Raw genomic sequence first — 15,146 nt, 5'->3', positions numbered from 1 at the left:
AAACGTTTGATGGGTAGTATATACAGAAAAAAGGCACACTAGTACAGAATTTGGTTTAATGTGACGCATTTATTTGTCTGTTGCGAAACCAGTAAAACCAGTAAAAACCAGTAAAACATCCTTGCGATGTAAATCAAGGTGAAGTATCTCATATTTTATTAGTTTCAGTTATTTTTATGTTCATAAATTGTGCAAACCTTAGGAATATGTCTCTGTCGACATTACACATGGATCGGTTATGGTGCAACATTTTTCAAAGGCTTCAGGACACTGTTCGTAAATCGGCCAGAATTTACTTCCGTCGTAAACAGCAATTCTCTGGGTAACGCTAGGTAATAATGCTATAGCCAAAACCCTTTACCAGGTCCCGTCCCGTCCCGTCCCAGGGGTCGTTGGACGCAACAGGTCATGGATCATATGGATCATATGGGTGTGTGCTCCTAAGCACTACGCCTTCCGCTAGTTAGTTGTCTCTTCTTTATCGTCACGTGTTGGTGTGTATCTGTAGAACAACGATACAGCACCGAAGATGACAGTGACCACCACCAGCATCCCACCCATGAGGAAATACAGGTACTCTGCGTGACACGTGTTCAGATCATCAGATAGCCAGGGATCTGAAATAGTGGTTAGTTCATTAATCGAGCTCGTCAGATAAGAATGACTTGAGATAGCGACATTGTTTCTTTCATCAAATAACAGTTGCCTCAAATATTGGGCCTGAAATGACAGTACTTAGTGGCAGCACGTGTTGGTGTGTGGTTCTATAAATAGAGCTCAGGTCACAAATCAGTTGAATAAGCAATGTTGAGCCCGGAGAGAGATCAGGCATGGGTGACCGTGTTTGGCAGTTTGACTCCGCGAGTTTCTAAGGCACCAGTCCCACCATACAAGGAATTTGATGTGGTACATGTGGTCTCACCTCAGATGAGTTTGATTAAAATTGCATCTGTTCACCCAGCAGGTGAATGGGTACCCGGTGGGATAAGTCGTGTGACTATAACCTTCCAGCGCCCCACTTGGGCAGCGTGGGTTACTTTGGATAATGATAATCAGGCATGGAGTCTTGCGCTCTACAAATACACTGCATTACTAGACTGAGCATTTCATCAGAAGGCCATGGACCTGAAGTAATGATTGTGTTAAATTCATCAGATAACCAGGCCCTGAAAGAGTAGGTGTGTCAAGTTGGTTCAGATATCCCGTGGCATAAAACTGTAACATTGTTTGGTTCATCAGGTAAGCAGGCCCTGAAAGAGTAGGTGTGTCAAGTTGGTTCAGATATCCCGTGGCATAAAACTGTGACATTGTTTGGTTCATCAGGTAAGCAGGGTCTGAAAGAGTAGGTGTGTCAAGTTGGTTCAGATATCCCGTGGCATAAAACTGTGACATTGTTTGGTTCATCAGGTAAGCAGGCCCTGAAAGAGTAGGTGTGTCAAGTTGGTTCAGATATCCCGTGGCATAAAACTGTGACATTGTTTGGTTCATCAGGTAAGCAGGCCCTGAAAGAGTAGGTGTGTCAAGTTGGTTCAGATATCCCGTGGCATAAAACTGTGACATTGTTTGGTTCATCAGGTAAGCAGGCCCTGAAAGAGTAGGTGTGTCAAGTTGGTTCAGATATCCCGTGGCATAAAACTGTGACATTGTTTGGTTCATCAGGTAAGCAGGGCCTGAAAGAGTAGGTGTGTCAAGTTGGTTCAGATATCCCGTGGCATAAAACTGTGACATTGTTTGGTTCATCAGGTAAGCAGGCCCTGAAAGAGTAGGTGTGTCAAGTTGGTTCAGATATCCCGTGGCATAAAACTGTGACATTGTTTGGTTCATCAGGTAAGCAGGGCCTTAAAGAGTAGGTGTGTCAAGTTGGTTCAGATATCCCGTGGCATAAAACTGTGACATTGTTTGGTTCATCAGGTAAGCAGGCCCTGAAAGAGTAGGTGTGTCAAGTTGGTTCAGATATCCCGTGGCATAAAACTGTGACATTGTTTGGTTCATCAGGTAAGCAGGGCCTGAAAGAGTAGGTGTGTCAAGTTGGTTCAGATATCCCGTGGCATAAAACTGTGACATTGTTTGGTTCATCAGGTAAGCAGGCCCTGAAAGAGTAGGTGTGTCAAGTTGGTTCAGATATCCCGTGGCATAAAACTGTGACATTGTTTGGTTCATCAGGTAAGCAGGCCCTGAAAGAGTAGGTGTGTCAAGTTGGTTCAGATATCCCGTGGCATAAAACTGTGACATTGTTTGGTTCATCAGGTAAGCAGGCCCTGAAAGAGTAGGTGTGTCAAGTTGGTTCAGATATCCCGTGGCATAAAACTGTGACATTGTTTGGTTCATCAGGTAAGCAGGCCCTGAAAGAGTAGGTGTGTCAAGTTGGTTCAGATATCCCGTGGCATAAAACTGTGACATTGTTTGGTTCATCAGGTAAGCAGGGTCTGAAACGGTGTTTCTGTTAAGTCGTTGATCAGGTAAACAGACATGTCAAACATTGACAGTGCCCAGTTCAGCAGATAACGCTAAGATAATCGTATATTCTGCTATTACCATTTTGTGTAGCAGCGTTTACAGCAGCGAGTACTCCTGTGCCGATGTAATTTCCCACTCCAAACAGAGCCAGGACAGCACCCTGCATCATACCCTGCATTGACGGAGGCAACTGGGTGAATCCCAACTCAAACGCTGCAATGTAATGATGTCATACTGCATGAACATGTTGAGTCTATTCACAGTGAAGGAACAATTAAACGCCTAAAACAAACATAATTTCAGCTAATCTTTCGTATGGATTTTTTTTGTTCAGTTAGAAACAATTCTTCAAAAGATATTCGTCATGTTTTGTTCTTTGTCTGCAGCTAATGTATCAGTTACGTTTTTCACGAACTCCTGATGTCATCAGTAAGTTTCATTTATCAGTTCATACATTTATAACGTTGACGTTTATATGCCAGCGAACACATATTACGTTTATTATTAATAGTTTCGTTATACCTGGTATGAAGGTGAAGACCTCACTCACTCCACCGATGACGATCTGAGGAGCTTGCAGAAACATTGTATAGTGGGACGAATTGAAGCTCTTTCCCCCTAGTGTCTGAACCATGCCACCAGAGGTCGCGATCTCTCGCTTCCGGTAGATTTCAACCACCCCACTGACTATAATACCGACCGTCGCAATGGTCATCCCCGTACCTGCAATAGCAGTTTGTTTTAAAGCGGTTTCAACAGTGGTGGCAGCATGATGAAAAAGGTAACGCCCGAGATATAGCAGTTTTAAGGACGTTCAGTATCAACACTTGCATGGCGGTCACAAAGAAAGAATTATTACGAATACGCATTTGGGATCAAAGAATTTCGGGCATATCTTTCAGGCGCGTCTCTGCACAGCGAAGTTTGGCACATAATGAGCGAACAACAACGGACACAAAATTTTCCATTCCAGATAAATGATCTTGCCTAGAGCGCCAAAATCCTGAAAGTGGATGTCCTACCAAGCCTCTTGAGAAGCGTGAATGGCCGACCAGTCCGCTCCATACAGGGGTAGAGGACCCTGTCCACGAAGGGGATGAGGATAAGGATGGCGATGGTGTTGAGTATCCCAATAGCTGCCACGGGGATGACGAAATTGCCGACTTTGACGTCCATCCTCAGTGACTGGAGGTACGTAATGGACTGGGCCTGTTGATCAAGACCTCTTACTGATGAATAATCCCTTTGCCACTGTAGGAACCCGTTAAATGTTCATACATCTGTCCAGTATATTAGTAGTTCGATGCGAGAATGCAGCACTAGGTATCAATAAGATACATTCTCTATTCAATCAAAAATCAAGTTAAAATATTGCGGTAAGCATCTGAGATCATCTAGAATGAAGCAGGGGTGCTGTCTTGTGATAACATAATACGCATCATAATATGAGTAGAATACATTGATGTAAAGTCTTGTTCTATGAAACGATTGAGTAGCGCTAAATGGAAATCGTTCAGCTGCTGACCATAGTAAGTAATTCCAATACTATGGTTCTGAGAATACCTGAAAGTAGCAGGCGGCAAATCCTGAGATTGGCATGAGAAGGAGGATGAGTTTCCCAAAGCTAATGACCCCTGATACAGTATCGTCATCATAGCTACCACCGAAACGTTTCCTTGCAGACTGAAAGAAAGACTGCCCATTGCCTCTTCTTTTGACAGCTTCGACAACAACACCTACCGCAAGTTTCACGGAGCTCTCTGAAACACATAGAACCGCTGCCATCACACTACAGAAATATTTAATCCCTGGAATCATTGTGCAAAAATGATAACCACAAATTATACAGTCAAGTGGGTATGGAGCCAGAACATTCTTGAAATTCAGTCCAATTTAATTACAGTTTATACCTCACATAGCCCCCTCTCACTTATTCTCGGCCTCTTTTCCTTTACATTACTATTGTTGCCTGTATTTGTATTGTATCATACACATCATTGCTGATTAAGTTTTTGCTCTCCGTACGACTTGACAACGCATTTCAAGAAGCAAAGTTAAGAGAAACATTTTGTTAAGGTCAAAACATTCATCCATGTATTTAAATCAGCGGTATTGATGTTCAGGTGGCTCAGTCAGAAGTGTCAATACCAATATTTTAAAAGACACTTTCGGGACCTTGGTAATTCAAACCACAGTGTCATCTACCTATTTCAGGCAGACATGTCGATACCCAGGTATTCATGCCATCACGATTGATACCCAGGTATTCAGATAACAGTTATTGCAACACACTGTAAGATCTGACCCGGTGAATCCTGCAAGTCACCCGAACATGAGAGGTCCCATAACGGCTATATTCATAAATACCACGGTGGTGTGATTACATAGATTGTGACATTAATCCAAACACTCCCTCGGACAACCATTTTCGAAGCTCTCTTAGAGCTAAGATAGTCGTAAGTTAATGTTGGCTTAGCGCCAGACTTAATGACTTAATGTCTTAGCGCTAAGAGACGTTTGAAAATCTAGGCCAAGGATTCCACAATAGTGCCCCCGATGTTCTCACCTCCAGGTGAAATGTGTCTGTAGAGACCACGTGTCACCACAAACAGCAATAGGCTTGTCATCATAGAAACGAGAGGTATGACATAGCCCCATGTGAAGCTGATGTTCTGTTGGACGTAGGCGACGGCTGTGTAAGCGACAGTGCTGCCCACGTTGATGAACCAATAAAACCTGAAGTGTAAATGATGTGACAGATTCTGGACACGCTTATCAAGGTCGGTCCCCCAAGTTCCTCCATAATCCCTTTCACCACCTAAGTCCTTCTTATCAGTACAGAGCTGAACCTGAGAAACGATCATGCCTTGGATTCCAAGTTGCGTTCTTACTAAAACCATAACTAATGACAGTCCTCTGTATGATTCAGGGTATGTGTTATATACATACGTAGGTGCTAGGTATATTATATACCCTGGACCCACAATCACAGTGTAGTTTCAGTGACCATCAGCACCATAGTGTCCCTTTTATCTGCAAAAGCACTGTGTCCCCTAGTCTGTCTCACTGTCCTTGAACCACGTTACTTCCTCTACTGCCTTAAAAGAAGCAAGTCTGGATTTCCTCAGGTTCAGGATCTGAATCTCTGGTCTCCCTTGGTCTCCTTTTTAGTTTATATGGGTTAGTTTGTTACTATCAAAATTATATATATTCAGAGACCAAGCATTAGTGTAAGTGCCTGCTGAAACCATCTTGAGAGGGGAATCAAGTGATGCTTTCACAAACGGGATAAGGTCTACAGCCTGCACTACGCCACGGCTCACTACAACATTAGGCTGAAACACATGATACAACACAGAAACTGAGTAAATAGAATTATAAACTGTTCTCCCGTACATTCCACCACTACACGCTGACTTGTGAGAGTGTAAGCACTAAAATTAATGTGTGCGGAACAAAAAACTGCCAGCTGATTTTCAAAACTTGTGTGCATGCATGCACACATGCGCGCACACACAGACACACACACGCACACGTGCGCGCGCACACACACACACACACACATGCTCAGATTCTCACCAGTTAAAGAACGAGCGTACCGCATCCTTGCCGTACTCCTCCACCTGCTGCGCCCCGAAAGGCCCTACGGTAGCCTTGATGCCCCCTGTCCCCACAGCAATACATACCAGGGCGATGTAGTAGTACACACGGCGTGTCGTCTTGAAACAGAGTATACTTTCTGATAGGTGAAGATATATAGTGAGTGGAAGGAATCAGTCATATTCATCCAGTTGTTTAATCGGCTCTATGATGTGAATAACATACGTCTTTATGGCGAACATACGACTTTACAGCGACGTGTCGTGCTTTCGGTTTCTGTACAGTAATGAAGTTGTTGTCTACAAAGTCATATACCTCATCATTTTCTTTATGTCCTTGTCTTTTTACACGTGAACAGTCGGGCTAGAGTTGGTCTTGAGGAACCCTTGAGAGGGGCGACTAACAAGCTCGGATGAAGAAGCTCGCTGACTACAGTCATTGCTTTACTCGATACACATGGTGGCGATCATTGGATTATCTGGTCAAAACTCGAATACTTACAGAAACCGGTTATATAGCTGAAACGTCTTGTGGTGTTAATCAGCAAACAGACAATGATAGATTCACACCAACCCACAGGGTATTCATGATTCGGCAAAATATCAGCTCTCATTTTAACCAAGTAACATCATTTTGTATCACCCTTTTCCCCAATTGTACCCATTGACATTATTGGCATTTGTTTTCAAGAAAAATTACAGCATACAAACCGTGCAACAATTACACCATCAGTCCATATTTACCTAGTTGGGAGTAACGACGGTATCTCGATATTCGTCTGAGATGTAAATGTTTCCGTGAATATGTTATGAATGACAGGGTGACATGTGAAGTGTTATTTCCAAGGTAAGGCGGGCTTTAGTACCATCTTGCCTTTGTGAATGAATTCGCCGGATGATAGCAAGGATGTCACTACTGACTGTCTTGAAAGAAATATGTAATGTGTATGTCATTAATGATTTGCGATTTGCATCTTCCGTACAAAGTGTCCTCAAGAGTTGTGCTCACATTACTGATCTGTCATTTCATCGATTAACAGTGTAGCACGCGCGACTGCTGAACGTTTTCCACCGATCAGTAGGATCAGGTAATCACGGAAGAGATCACGCCTTACCAGATCAAGGTCAAAATGAGATCCATCTTCATCTGTACCAAACCAAGAGCGATAATCCATCGCGGAGGCGGGAATTAGCACGAGACCTATACAGGAAAACAGGAAGCAGCATGTTGGTATATTATATACCCTGGACCCACAATCACAGTGTAGTTTCAGTGACCATCAGCACCAAAGTGTCCCTTTTATCTGTAAAAGCACTCTGTCCCCTAGTCTTCTGTACGAAGACATGGGCAAGTATTGCTTTCTTTCATTCATCATAATGCGTGTGAGGTCTTATTTGAAGCATGTAAAGTAATGTCTTAAGTTACCAAGAAAGTGTACTATGTAAATCATACATCTAAACGTAAATTTGAAAAGCATTGTATATGTACCAATAATACGTACAGTATACACGATTGGACATGAGTTGTTTTGAGTGCACGAAGTGACGTCACTCCTACACTACGTATGAAGTGACGTAAGTAAAAACTCACCCACGGAATACACGTAAGTGACGTCTGTGGAAGGTCATAATATACATGAAGCGACGTCAGAGAAGACTTACCCACAATATAGATTAATCCCGCGCCAAGAATTGCGTTGAACCGACCTGACATACAATCAGAGACGTAGCCACCGAATAAGGGCAAAATTAAGGCGGTTCCTGCGCAGAAAACATTGTCATTATCGAGAAAATGTATCTTTGCTGTGTGGATGACGTGTTAAGCCAAACCACTGAAACTACTGACACGTGGTAAACAGTTTTCATGATGTTGAAGGTTTGGGGGGAAGGTATATATACTCTTCAAAAAATAGTAGGGGATATTGAACTTTCAATTTGGATAGGAAGTGTAAACGTCAACAAACGATTCAAGGACAGACATCTTGTGAACGCACCACCATTCCCTCTATTACCACCCCATGACATGCACGTGCAAAACGCAGTAGTGTGTGTGTGGTGGTGGTGGGTGGGGGAGGGGGGGAGCGAGGGGTCATTGATTTTGTTCATGGCCATTGATTTTGTTCATGACAATCAGGGAGGGGGTCACTTACTTTGCTGGGGTCATTCACATTATACATGCAACTACAGGAAAACCATTATCACCCCCACCCCAACCATAAATTAAGGGTGTCGCGGTCGAGGAGATAGAATGACAACAGCGGGAGTTCACCTCTTGTGTTGTCGTTAACAACGGTAATGCATTCAGCGTATTGTTTGGTTTCTAAGGAGTTTGGTGTCGATATGTTGTTTCACTACCAGGTGTATTATAGTTGAAATGTCGCATTGTCATGAACTATGGCGTTTCAACACCATTTGCATGAAGTTCTTGAAAGGCATTTAGAGTTTGGAGGAACATGAGTACATGACACGTTTTTGTGGATAACACCTTATTTTGTGTTCTTTACAAAACTTTTCAGAGCTAAGTCATCATTTCAGACCCGTGAAGATCTGATGTAGAATTGATCTTCAGCAACCCATACTTGCCTCTGTCGTAAGACGCAACTAACGGGATCGGGTGGTTAGGTTCGCTGACACATGTCATCGGTTCCCATTTGCACAGATCGATGCTCGTGCTGTCACTGGATTGCCTGTTCCAGACTCGATTATTTACAGACCGCCGCCATATAGCTGGAATATTGCTGGGTGCGGCGTAAAACTAAACTCAGTCACTCCTTTAGCATTCACCTCATGAAGGGCCAAGAATTGTCCGATGAAGGACCAAGGATTACAGCTTCTAATCGTATAAAGAATAGAAAGAAACTGTTATTGATAAAGACAACTTGTCATGCACTAATGGGGTTTGCAGTCGACGTGTGTTGTGTTGTGAGAACAGACACCTACCAGTGAACACCTGGTGTATTTTGACAGAAAGTGGAGCCGGGAGTTGCAGGACGCTGGTGGAGAAGAGCATCTGATTGGCCGTCACGCTGTAGTATGTCAACCGCTCACACATCTCAACGGTGAGAATGAGCACTGCAGCAACCAAACGTTTCCACGGCAGACTGTTAGCACCGACATCGTCTCTCTGAATTCTTGGCCCTGTTCTACCACCCTTGTCGGTCACGGCGTCACCACTGTCCTCCATACTGGAACTGTGAGTGTGATGTTATCACAACACAACACCACACAACATTGATTAAAGGGACAGTGACATATCAAGGTCTGACATAATTATCAGGAAGTCACGTCCGTTTATATAACAATCGTACTATTAACATTAGATGTAAACCTTTCGACCGTATCCATATTAAAATAATTATCGTACATGACCTTGACCTTCATGTACGGACCTTGACCTTCATGTACAGAGGCTCTATGGGTAATTTAAGGTAAAGCACAGCCAGCCATCTTAGTGATTAGTGTCGTCAGTAAACGTAACGCAAATCTATTAAATTTAATTCTACCTAATTTGTAATTTGTGTGAGACAGGCACTGTTTTTGTTGACGTTATATAGCAGTATGATATGTCCATGGTTTGACGTCATAACTGTGCACAAATCTCTTGTCCATATATATTTCATTTGAAACCATAATTGCTTGTGTTGTGTCTGTGTGATGCTGTTTCCTGGAGAGTGGTGGTGGGGTAACCTTGTGGTTAAAGCCTTCGCGTGTCACATGGAAGACCCGGGTTCGATTCTACACATGGGTACAATACGTTAAACCCATTTCTGGTTCCCATCGAAATTCTGATGAACCCCGTCAGCTGCAGACTTTAACACACATTCCAGGTGATCCGGGTACTGCAAAATTGGAGCGTGTTTACTTACCTACATCTGACCCTGTGTGAGTTCTAGGTATCACCTTTGGTAGTGCTGACGTCAGGAGCAAAGGAAGTATGTGGAGACATCGCGGTCACCTGACAGACTCACTGTTGTTATCTCAGGGACAACAGACAAAAAACAGCCACGGCGAATACATACGAGGGTGGATGACATGCGTCTGTCTCGTTAACACAGTAGCAGATAACATATGGTGATATCCGTGGTGATATTATTGCGTAGGATCTTTCTCAAAGCTTTCTCCTTTCTCTGACCCAGTTAGGTGAACAAATAACATTGGCGGTAACTGGTTGAATTTCTGTCAGTTTCCATCATCATTAAGTCAAACATAATGACGGCCGATATTTCTGCCTCTGAACTTGGGACAAAGAAGCTTTGGACGCTGATCCGTTTTGAATACGTACAGTATTCAGCTGCTATGGACCCGTGAAGATCCGGGTTAGAACTGATCTTCAGAAACCCATGCTTATCGTAAGAGACGAAAAACGGGATTGCGCAAATCGATGTTCATGCAGTTGATCACTGGTTACTCGATTTGTTATAGGTCACCGCCATATAGCTGGAATATTGCTGAGTGCGGCGCAAAACTAAACTTACTCACTCACTCACTTCATTGCTATGTCTGGCCACACGAAGGGTCAACACGCCTCAGGCTGCGTCCAACTGCATTATATCTTGATCAATACACGGAAGATAGAGACAAATGTTTGTGAGTGAGTGAATGTGTTTAGTTCTACCCCGCCCTCAGGAATTTTCGAGTTATGTGGCGGCGGTATATAAATAATCGAGTCAAGATAATGGAGTGGTCAACAGCATGAGCATCGATTTGCGCAATCCATTTGGAACTGATGACGTGTGTCAACCAAGTTAGCGAGCATGATCCGATCTCGTTAGTCGCCTCTCACGACACAGATTAGTGATGGCCAATATTCTAACACGCACCTTCATGGGTCGTTTGTTGCCTGAAGCCACATTCCATCCATATGAATACGGACAGCTAATGATTGAGTCTGATTCACCCGTCAATCCGATGAATGATACAACGACCCAGGTATCTGTGACAGAATATCGAGAACATATTCTATTGCAATTTGCTCTGTGTTACAGTGGAGTCTGTCAAATCCGGACTCTGTGTAATTCATTTTTCTCCATAATCCGGACTTGTATTTGGTTACATTGGTTTTACGGCTACACGCGGTAACATCGAATTCCTTCGGAGAGCTAGCGACGCAGTCACTTTGAAATATAAGTTTACATATATTTGCAATATACATAATTTGGCAAAACAATACAAGTGCTCATCGCACAGCATACATTAGGCTAGTCTTTTGATTTCAGAATAAGCTTGTCTGTTTGCATGGAGATACAGTATGGTTCAAAATTATTGAGAATAGCTAAAGCATTTCATATTATTAAACGAGAACAAATCAGATAAAATTGAATGTATTGTGAAAGTGAACTGACCTTTTCATGTTGTGTACGTAACAATTTAATATTTTATCAAGTCTCCTTGAGCTTCACGGCACAGTCTAAGACGGGTAGGCATACTTCCTATCAGAGAGGTTAGTGTCTCGTGAGTTATGCTGTCCCAGTATCGGACCACTTCTCTCTTCATGTCTTCAATTTTTGTCAACCCCTTTTGATTCACACATTCCTTCATCATCCCCCAAATGTTCTCAATGGGATTTAAGTCAGGACTATATGCAGGAAATGGTAATGCAGTCACATTTTTCTCCTGAAGCCACTGCTTGGCATGTTTTGCGGTGTGTTTAGGATCATTATCTTGCTGCAAAATCCAGTCATTTCCATAAAACACATGTGCACTTGGAAGCAGAAAATTATCTAATATGTTAGTGTAGCGTTGACTTGTCAGATTTCCCTCAAACACACACAGCGGGGTCGTTCCTAATAAGGATATCCCTCCCCATACATGAAACTTTGGGCTGTATTTAGGTCGTCGATACAACGGTGCTGACGCAGACTTTGTCCATATTTTCACATTATTGGGATATACCCATATTGAGCTTTCATCAGTAAAAATCACATTTTCCCAGTCAAAGTTTTCATGTGCCAAACACCACTCAACACGCCTGTCTTTATGTTCTTGTTTCATGAGAGGAGAAGGAATTCCAGTCTTTTTCTCCCATCCAAGATAAATCAAATTTCTTCTAACTGTAGATTTTGATACAACTGTTGATCCCCTTTCTATCATTTCATACCTGATGTTTGAGATGCTTGCCCTTTGCTTTTTAGACGCTAAAATTCCCAGCCGGACGCGATCTGAGACGTCCAATTTTCTGGGTCTCCCTGCTCCTTTCTGGTGCCCAAAATCCTTTCCCTCTTTAAAATTCTTCCTAATCCTATACACAGTAGAAAGAGGAGTTCCTGTTCTCTCTGCCAATGTATTTACATCATCAATTCCTTGATTACAGAACTCAAAAATCAACCTTCTTTTATCTTCAGCAGACATTGTTGACAGTGCTGAGGAAAATGACGTCTGCTACAAATTCAGGGGAGGTAACTCTAATTGTACTATACTCAGTAGGCCAAGATGAGTTACCTCCCTTATATCATTACTTAGTTTTAAGTATCAGTGAATCAGTTGAGGTGTTAGGATAGCTCAAAGTAAGAAGAAAAATTCTCAATAATTATGAACCAGACTATACACTCGATAACGTGAGTGCATATGAGCCTGTGGCGGTGATGTTAAGTCATCTCTACTCCGGACTGCGTTTCGGAAACATATTGCACAGAGTGAAAGAATGATAAACAAGTGGCCAAACCAAAAGCCAAGACCAAACCAACATGAAACATCCAAAACACTGCCCCAACCCCAATCAATCTTGTAAACGAAACCAGTTTATTTAAAAGATTTTATATCCATCAACAAACACTCACAAGCACATCCATATGATACACCATCTAAAACTTCCAATATTTACACGCATCCAACTCATAATAACAAGTTCAAGTTTGGCACATGGAATAATGTCACAAATCACTGATATATACAAAGATTGCTATGTTAGGTACTGTGATGAGACACGCGAGTTAGTTTACACATACGAAATAACACATCAACACAGGTAGACCAGAGCACCTGCCATGATCTATGTCTTGGTTCCATGTTACTCCACTGTGTCAAAACATGACACGAACATTGGTTAAATCGTTTAAAAGGTTCTCATTTGTGAAGTTATTGCTTCAGCTGACAGCATGTGCCACTGTCACTCGTGACAACTGGACATTGCCAAGAAATGCTTATTTACAGTTCAAAATGTTCAAACATCATACTTTAAGATGTAACAAATATGTACAATCAAGGACAATACAATATTCGCTTTCTGGATTGCCTCCCTTGCACTGAATATATCTAACAGAAGCAAGCTGTCCTCGCCGCTGCTTGTCGTTTCACGCAAGTCATCCCCTTCTAACACCTTTCCTGTCCGGTCCTGGGCGATTCTGGCTCTTATTACCTAGATACAGCTCACGGCCCGAGACTATATGTACCGAGTGACGGACAAGCATCTGGGACCGTAATCGATTTAATCCAACGAGAACCATTTGCAGCCACGGAATGCCAGTTTTTAATTTCGAGTCTCCAGCAAATTAAACAGTAGCGTTCAGATATGTGTAAAACCAATCACGGCATTAGAGTCCATTTGTAAACCTATACTCAGTTAGCACAATACAGTCTCCTAATATAGAGTCCTGAGAATGTTTCTATGGTTACACTGATGGTCTTTTCCAATGAAAGACTGACAAGGTAGTCAAAACCTCTTGGTCATTATGACCTACCAACAACCTTTTGTTCAAAGTCTGTGCTGTCTTTGTTCCCGATCTGCTGGACTGTCAACAACAGGTATCAGTCGAAGCCTTCAATAACACTATGCAATAAGATCCATAGTCTAAGTCGTGGCTTTGTGATGTTCCATGTCGGAAAGCCTGACCGTCAGCAACATTTGTCTTAAACTGGCTCCACATCTGCCATCTCTGACCACTCCAGACCTGGAGCCATCTCCGACGCTGATTGTCAAGAAGCTGGAAGAATGGCGGCGGTTGATCATAATCTAAATGAACGTCCACGCCACTGCAAGAATTGTCTATCTAAACGTCGAGGGAACAGATGCTGTTATAATGTGATTTTTGTGGAGGACTGTTATTGATGCCGGATGACAGTTCCCGTATAAGCTCACAGGCTCAAACACCTTTCATCGGTGCAGTGGCTTCATTAAAGAGCTTTAGAACACCCTTGAAGCAGCCCAACATCACGCGGATCTGTTTCAAGCTTTAGGACCAGTCCACGATCATCTTTGTGTCAGATTGTATTAATATTGGCAATAAATGGTCGCGTCACATGGTCTTATGGTCGTACAAGTCAGTATCAACAATGATGAACATAAACGGGATGGCGCCACCAGGCAACACATGCATATCAGTGATCTAGATATCCAAGTCCTTGAATTCGTGACACTTCTGCACACGATGCCGGGTTAATTGATTCCTCATCACCTTATCACCAATGTAGTCACGCAAACCTCTCACTTCAACTGGAATGATTGACTAAGTTTTGTAGTAAAGACTCAAATGACACTGCTTTCGAAATTGAAGTTACCCAATGGCCAAACTGAGTAAAGCCCAGTCCAATAGTCACAATGACAACAATAACTGTGGGCAATGACGTCACTGACTGTCTGTTCCACGTCCACAACCGGCTGTTGTGTGTCACTCCCCTGCGATCACATATACGTGGTCCTATGAAGACGACTCCTTAGTGTTTCCCCGACTGGCTGTTCCGTGTCCCTCCTCTGTTGTTTGACCCGGAAGGGTTTCAGGATGACCACGTGCCAGTTCTCCGGCAGCAGGATCAGCAGTAGGCCGATGCAGATGAGAACCAGGGCAGCTATCTTCATTCCCGAGAACTCCCGACCCTTCCATACCGAGTCAGCAACTGTAAACAACACCAACATGTCACTATTTGTCTGACAGGATTGAGACCAGTATGGATGCATTGTTTGGGAACAGGACAAGCATATCAGAATATAATACAGGCTGTGCGTACATCTTTACTTGAATAGTAAACCTGTAAGCGGTTACCAACGTATTAATACATTGTGTGCTGAATATGCAAAATGGCACGTCTACCATGCGTGAATCATTTATACTCCTTCCAGTATTGTTACATATACACTCCAGTACGTACGCAGGCGCA

At 42.9% G+C, this 15,146-nt stretch overlaps 2 protein-coding genes across 3 annotated transcripts in view; both read right to left on the bottom strand.

Annotated features, from left to right (window-relative positions):
• Nucleotides 1-49: 49 nt before the first annotated feature.
• On the bottom strand, nucleotides 50-10,031 carry LOC137277100 (solute carrier family 15 member 4-like). Of its 2 annotated transcripts, XM_067808764.1 has the most exons (11): nucleotides 9,923-10,031; nucleotides 8,997-9,247; nucleotides 7,719-7,817; nucleotides 7,172-7,257; nucleotides 6,037-6,176; nucleotides 5,024-5,193; nucleotides 4,021-4,217; nucleotides 3,480-3,666; nucleotides 2,980-3,180; nucleotides 2,536-2,670; nucleotides 50-617 (listed from the first exon to the last, which is right to left on the bottom strand). In XM_067808764.1, the coding sequence occupies exons 2-11, from the start codon at nucleotides 9,238-9,240 to the stop codon at nucleotides 460-462; spliced, it is 1,617 nt and encodes a 538-aa protein (XP_067664865.1). In that variant the 5' UTR covers nucleotides 9,241-9,247; nucleotides 9,923-10,031; the 3' UTR covers nucleotides 50-459. The 2 variants fall into 2 exon arrangements, with proteins under 2 accessions (XP_067664865.1, XP_067664863.1); XM_067808762.1 differs by lacking the exon at nucleotides 9,923-10,031 and having other exon boundaries at nucleotides 8,997-9,283.
• A 2,762-nt stretch (nucleotides 10,032-12,793) lies between these two features.
• The window catches only part of LOC137278517 (solute carrier family 35 member F3-like), a 50,163-nt gene continuing 47,810 nt past the window's right edge, over nucleotides 12,794-15,146 (bottom strand). Inside the window, exon 8 of the mRNA XM_067810895.1 lies at nucleotides 12,794-14,885. Within this exon, the coding sequence (XP_067666996.1) occupies nucleotides 14,674-14,885 (212 nt within the window). The 3' untranslated portion in view covers nucleotides 12,794-14,673. The remainder of the gene's footprint in view (nucleotides 14,886-15,146) is intronic.

Source organism: Haliotis asinina, chromosome 3 (genome assembly GCF_037392515.1).
Source record: "Haliotis asinina isolate JCU_RB_2024 chromosome 3, JCU_Hal_asi_v2, whole genome shotgun sequence".
Taxonomy (NCBI): Eukaryota; Metazoa; Mollusca; class Gastropoda; order Lepetellida; family Haliotidae; genus Haliotis; species Haliotis asinina.
Note: the sequence above shows the minus strand (reverse complement) of the source record. Positions and strands in the feature narration are given on the sequence as shown.

Coding starts and splice junctions, on each gene's coding strand:
- LOC137277100 (XM_067808764.1), bottom strand. CDS start 9,240: ATGGAGGACAGTGGTGACGCCGTGACCGACAAGGGTGGTAGAACAGGG. Junction 6,177..7,171: donor CTCATTTTGACCTTGATCTG/GTAAGGCGTGAT, acceptor CTCTGTTTCAAG/ACGACACGCCGTGTGTACTA. Junction 5,194..6,036: donor GTACGCTCGTTCTTTAACTG/GTGAGAATCTGA, acceptor TTTACACTTCAG/GTTTTATTGGTTCATCAACG.